Source organism: Pollicipes pollicipes, unplaced genomic scaffold (assembly GCF_011947565.3).
Source record: "Pollicipes pollicipes isolate AB1234 unplaced genomic scaffold, Ppol_2.1 Scaffold_7231;HRSCAF=8579_pilon_pilon_pilon, whole genome shotgun sequence".
NCBI classification, from domain to species: Eukaryota; Metazoa; Arthropoda; class Thecostraca; order Pollicipedomorpha; family Pollicipedidae; genus Pollicipes; species Pollicipes pollicipes.
Genome location: NW_023597034.1, coordinates 6,511,832 through 6,518,101, shown reverse-complemented (window position 1 = coordinate 6,518,101; position 6,270 = coordinate 6,511,832). Strand labels below are relative to the sequence as shown.

Here is a 6,270-nt window from a genome sequence, read left to right as displayed (position 1 = left end):
TAAGGCATCACTACATGCATATCGATGCTGTGGGCCACGCGCTGCGTGATATGTTGCGCGACCCTTGCGTCTAAACCAGCATCATCCTGTTCAGATAAGAGACTGTAGGTTTCTGCTGCTGGGAATGCGGAAGTAGTTGGTGACGCGAGCTGTTACAGTGTCTCACACTGGTCTAATCGCACGCTTCACCTCGCTGCGCCACACTATTGCTCTCTGGAAAACAACTCGAGTCCGTTTGAGATATCGGGCGTTTTCCTAAAAAAATACCACCGTGGTTTTGGCTGCCGCGATAATTTGTGCGTGTATAAGGGCGTGTGCTCGAGCCTACTTTTAAATGCTAACGAGCGTAAAATATAGCGCGTATTTCCACTCTGGCGCTCTTGTATTCGCTTCACGAAGTCATCACGCCACAGTCGAGAGCTCTTTCTCTATGCCGGTGCATAGTAGAGACGCCGGCCTTCTACGGTGCAAATATTACGAGATCATAGCAGTAAGCAGAGATTTTGCAGCGTGAAAAGTGAACAAGCAGCATGCAGAACAATACCACATCACGCAAAACGAGATACGGCGCATCCAAATTGTGTAAGGACTGGTCAGGTATGGTTGATCACATCGGTGAACCCGATCAGTTTAAGGCAGGCAGAGTGAAGCACCACCCCACCTGCTACCTTTCCCATGAACTATCCGAGCGCAAAGGAACGAACATGCGCTAACCAAGGAAAAAGCACGCCAACGGCGAATGTGTACTCGCAGCCCGCTGCGTTCTGTTCTGTCCATGTAAGCCGTCCGTTCTTCGATGCTTGACTAGTGCGGGACGATGAACAGGGATGAGCGAATCCGACAGCGATTATATTTGTAAGTTATTTGCATACTTCATTGACTGCAGCATCCGTCCATTGCCACGATTGCTTCTATTGCGCACGGTTTCGGGACCCAGCACCAAAACTACATACTATGCCAAGAATATTGCATGGTTGCACGTGGCATTACACAGCTTACCTGCACGAGTAACAAAGGTTTTATTCGCTGCGGTCATGTCGATGGTGGTTTTAATCGTCAGTTGCAGCTGTTTGTGCAGGAACAACAATGCGCATTCTCCATGCGGGCGAATGAAATAGCCTTCTACTCGCACGAGCAAGCCATGCCATAAAATAAGAGCATGTTTGCAAATCACCGCATTGACCTTTGCTCTAAAGTTATTTCAACTGAAACAGAGTGAAAAACATCAGTTTCCACGACATGTTTTGTTTTGCTTTCAAGATCCTCGCCGCGAATCAAGCGTCCATGAACTTGGGGGTAAGCTTGGGTCAGTTAAACTACCAACTTAACGGTTTCTGAAATGTAAAATACGGCCTGAAACCCCAGCCAAAGGCATGAAAGTAGTATTTGAGTAAAGTAGCAGTTGTGTCTGTCGCATAAGCAAACATACTTTGAATACCCATAGTTGTCACACATTATATCACATTGGTAGATCTCCTTGCAAAGATATGATCAAAACGGTCGTTTCCAAAAGTCTGGGAGGCACGGGTGCGTGTGGCATGATCACCCTGCAATGCACGCTGTGCTATAAACCGAACGTTGGAGTGGGTGGTTCCCACCTTTTTGATGAAAAACGACATTTTCCCTGGTCCTTTTGTGGGACACCAAGGATGCGATTGTCATGTTAGCGTCAGGAGGGAGGGGGTAGAACGGCAGAAACTGGGGGCGCCGGTACCCGGGTAAGTGTCACCTGCTCTCCAGTCACCGTGAATAAACATCTAGCGTGTTTTGATGGTCCACCAAGAATATTCTTTTTACGTGACGTCACGTAGAATCTTTGCTGGACGTATGAGCAGCGGGGGTACGTCTTCTGTGCACATTTTCTTAATTCGCGACAATAACCGCAAACGCGAGACGTTGACATTTTTTCTCTCACGTGCGCCTTAACCACACAAACTGCAAATCACGCTATTTGTAGCCTATGAGACACAGTATCTTTATCTACTGTCAGCCCTGTCCTCTAAAACTAACTTCTTACAGATGAACCTTTGGCGCACTTCTGTCCAGCTGTGACCAAGTAGCACAAAATTTATTCCGGGCGACCGACGACGATCCTATCGTCCGTGACCTCATGTAGAACTTTTGTCGTCCGGCTCGCTGCGAACGCTAGAGGGTCGGCACCTCCGGGGTATGACGTCACATGTTTATTGTCGTCCGGGTCACCGTGTGTGCTATTTTCGTCCAGTGAGCTCTACGCAGAATGTCAGGCAATGACGAATATGCCATTTAGGTTCGACGGATGACAGAAGTTTAGAACAGCTTGCACATGTTACAAAACATCTGACCTAGAAGTGAGATCGCTTCTACAGAAACGTGACGTGGTGTCATTCATTCTAGTCTCTTGATACGGGTGCACCTAATTCGAGTGAAACGTGGAGGATTGTACAGAATAATGAGCATGAAAGGTTTTAAGCTGCAATCCGGCCATTACAAGCTTCAACAAAGATGTGAATGATGTTTTTTACGACTTCTAGTCGCACGAAGGCGTGAATCAATGGATTTACAGCGCTGGAATAAGGCTAAGCAAGCAGTCATTACGTGGCAGGCGTTTCGTTTTCCTTTCCGTTCCCATCAGTGAATACCTGGCCATGCTGTTTCCAGGCAAGCAGCGCTTCGATTGTGTCGTCCGTGATGGATGGGGCCTGCGTGACGGCGAGGCCATTTTTCATTCTGCATTCTATTTCGTTTATGATTTGTTCCTGTTCACCGGTGCGTGTTCTTCTCTACACTACATGCCCGGTGAGCAGTCCGTGATCACAAGCGTGGCCCACTAAGCCTAATTTAGGGTATGGCTAAAACCAAGGCAATTAGGCTTTCAAGCCCGGCTGACCAAACCTGCAGAACTGCACGACATCACATGACTGGAGCAAGCAGAAAGTAGTGTTTCCAATTTCATAGGTGTCCCGGGTACTTGTCATGCGTGGTGATCTTGCGCAATGCGCATGCTTGCCTCACCGATCGCCTGCCGCCACGTGCACGATCTTTAAAGATCCCGCCACGGTCTGCACTCCCTGGCACGCGCAGGCTCCTGCCAGCATCACACATGTGGCACACGAAACAACGCAGCGCACGGCCGGCGGAATAATCAGCACCTTGGCTGCTGGAATTCTCGCAGTTGTCACATCGCCCCGTCATTGCCGTGCACCAGCGCTGCTAACAGCTCGCTTTGCGGAATTAACTCCGCGCCAACGCTTCCCAATGCTTGCAGCAAACGTGTCCTCGTGTGCTGACCTCAAGCAAGGTGCAGCAGCTTTTCCTGCAGCCGGGTTCCACCCCGCCCGCGGGGCGACCGGTCGCCGAACTTGCAAACGGCGCGAAGTAGCCTGCATGTGTCGCCAGAGTCTACGCCCGGCGCGCCACCGTGACCCCGCGGCCCGCCCGCGCGGTCCCACCTCGGCACCCGCTCCCAGTGCCGCAGGTCATGCGGGGGGAGAAGGGGGGGGGGGGGGTGTCGCGTGGCATCGACCGGCAGCGGGGGGCGCTATTTCTGCCGGCCGCGGCGTGCAAGGGCTCGGAACGCGCGTCACGCGAGTGGCCGCTCATGTAGATATTTGTCTGTGAACCGGGACCCGTCCGCACGTCCGACTGCCGTGCATTATTCACGGGGCAATCAATGGCGCGACGCCGCCTGTTGGCCGCTGGCCGCGCCCGGCCATGGCCGCCGCCACCGTAGACGGCCGTAGACGGCGGGCAGGCGCCGCCGCGCTCAGGGGCGCGCCGCGCCAGCTGCAGTCGCCGGCCGTGCCCGGGCCGCGCGTGGACGTGGCGGGCGGCGTGCTCGGGCGGCGTGCTCGGGTGACGTTCTCGGGCGGCGTGCTCGGGTGACGTTCTCGGGCGGCGTGCTCGGGCGGGCGTGCTCGGGTGACGTTCTCGGGCGGCGTGCTCGGGCAGCGTGCTCGGGCGGCGCGCGCGGTCGGTGTGGAGGCGTGGGCGTCGAGGGCGGCCGGTCGGCGGCACGATAGCGTGGCCGCTGGACGTGCTGCGGGCAGTGAGAGGTGCGGTGGCTTGTTGACGTCGGGCGGTGCGCCGGAGCCAGGAGTCTTCCCGTCCCCGTCATGGGGGACCCGGTCTATCTACCACCGCGCGCCGGTAACGGCAAACACTTCGCCGCACTCACCGAAATGGTAGGAGTCTGGCGTTTTGGCCCCGGCAGGCGTAGCCAGCCGGGCGAGCCAGGACCGTTCCGGGGAGTATTTGTAGGTCAGCTGGGGACGACTGCTGGGATCCATAACGGTTCTGGCGGAAATGCCGCGGAACGGTTGTCGGGACGCAAGGCTACCTTTGTCTGCCTGCGTAAAACGTCCATATATCGCTCTGACGAATGGCTTCACCCCACTTATTAAGTGTACCTAGGGACGAGAGAGGGAGATAGAGGGATATATATATATATATATATATATATATATATATATATATATATATATATATATATGTGCATATGTGCGTACATGGTTACGGTGTATATGCGTATATATGCCATATTTAGATGATATATATTTTCTAACTCGTATCTGTTCATATTAAAAACTGCTATCATTTAAACCTTACACGTTGTAATCAACACGTTTTACTAGAAACCCTCTGCTCAGTATTATTCACGAAACCGAAACAACAGCTTCAGGAGATTGCCTCACGGTCATCCGGGCATGCTGCTACCGTGCTGACGAATGATGACAGAGCACTACTTACCGAAAAGAGAGATTCCCAGGCATCTTCACCATTAACGATGCCAACGAAGAATCCTCAGCGTATCAGACGAAAGGGTCCATATCGCTATCGCCTGCACGTGCACTGCATCGTCCTGGAAACGATGACAACATGAAGTTGCGCAGCGTGTGATGCCAACCTGCACCATGTTCCTTTTCAATAATCTTGCTATGACCATTCCGTCTTAAACAGCGATGTTTTAGCATGAATAGTTTCACGGTGCAAACCGGGGCATTTACCGACGTAAGACCACGCATGGGCAAGCTTACATATTCCGGGCACATTTGGGGTTTGGGAACAAAAAAAAAGAAGCTTTTGGGTGCATAACGTCACATCATAGTGCGGCCTCATGTGTCATTTGTGCTGCCGTTTCAAACACCTCGTCCTTTTGTGGAGGCCATTCTTATACAAAGGAACATGCGTATCGTTGGGGCTTAATCAGCGTGAGCCTTGCGGTTTCATTGGCAGGTTTAAAATACTTCCGATTCACCATCGGGCCTCAACCCTGCAGGAGGTAACACGCTTATAATCAGGGCCTTTCGCTATCCGTTCATGCCTCGACCGTATTTTGTCCTGCCAAGAAACTGTCACCAACATGTTCGTTCGTGGGCGTTCACGGTCAACTGAAGCCACAAGGTGGCAAATCTCACGGAGATATTAGAGCATTTGGAATGCTGGTGTTTGTCCAATGTGCAGGTGTGTAGGATCAGGCATGGGGAGATGGGGAAGCTCTGCATTCCAGTCGGCGATTAAGGTCCAAACTGGGGGAAGCTCTTGCATTCCAGTCGGCGATAAGGTCCAAATGACATCGCGATGACACTGTTCATTTGCTATGGTAGATGACGTTTCAGCCACGCAGGTTTATTAGTCGGTCGCCAGGTGATTTGATTTCTATCGCTGTTTCTATGATATGGTTGCCAAACGCTCCGTCCGTAACTCAGCGTCCTCGATATCGTAGCGCCAGTTTCCGGCAGGATGCTACGGTCGTTATCCGCGCATCGCCGGGTACAGCCTGGCGAGGCGTCGAACACAGTTCGCCCGCCCAACAGAGGTGCGCGTGTGATCCGTAGGCTGGAGGGAGTTGGTTTAAAACGCACGCCCCGGACAGGCGGGAAGTCTGGACGATATCGAACGTGGTGTGTGTGGCAGCGACCCATTTTTTCGGTGGAAAGGTAGACAAGCATACAGCTCTTGTTAGCCTATAGGCGACAGTTGACCTGAGTGGGCGCCCAGCTATTCCGCAATTATCACCCGTCCCTACTCGGCATGTCCCAAGGCGACCCGCAGCACACGCGTCAACCCGACGCGGTTCCGGGGTTGGGCGGGTGCGCACGGACAGGTGATGGCCGCCGCACGCCGCCCGACCCACCCACCGGTGGACAGCCAGCAAGTGTCGACGGCCTCCCCCGTCGCCGGCCAAGTGGACTCGGCCGCCGCCCACCGCGTCTCATGAGATCGTGCGCGGTACTTTCGGCCACGGAGAGACGGTCGGCGGCAGCGCCGCAGCGATCTGTCGTCGACCAT

General features: G+C 53.4%; 1 protein-coding gene across 1 annotated transcript in view; it reads left to right on the top strand.

Annotated features, from left to right (window-relative positions):
• Positions 1-3,993: 3,993 nt before the first annotated feature.
• Positions 3,994-6,270, top strand: part of LOC119110651 (ras-related protein Rab-3-like) — an 8,917-nt gene continuing 6,640 nt past the window's right edge. Inside the window, 1 exon segment of the mRNA XM_037234551.1 lies at positions 3,994-4,163. Within this exon segment, the coding sequence (XP_037090446.1) occupies positions 4,095-4,163 (69 nt within the window). The 5' untranslated portion in view covers positions 3,994-4,094.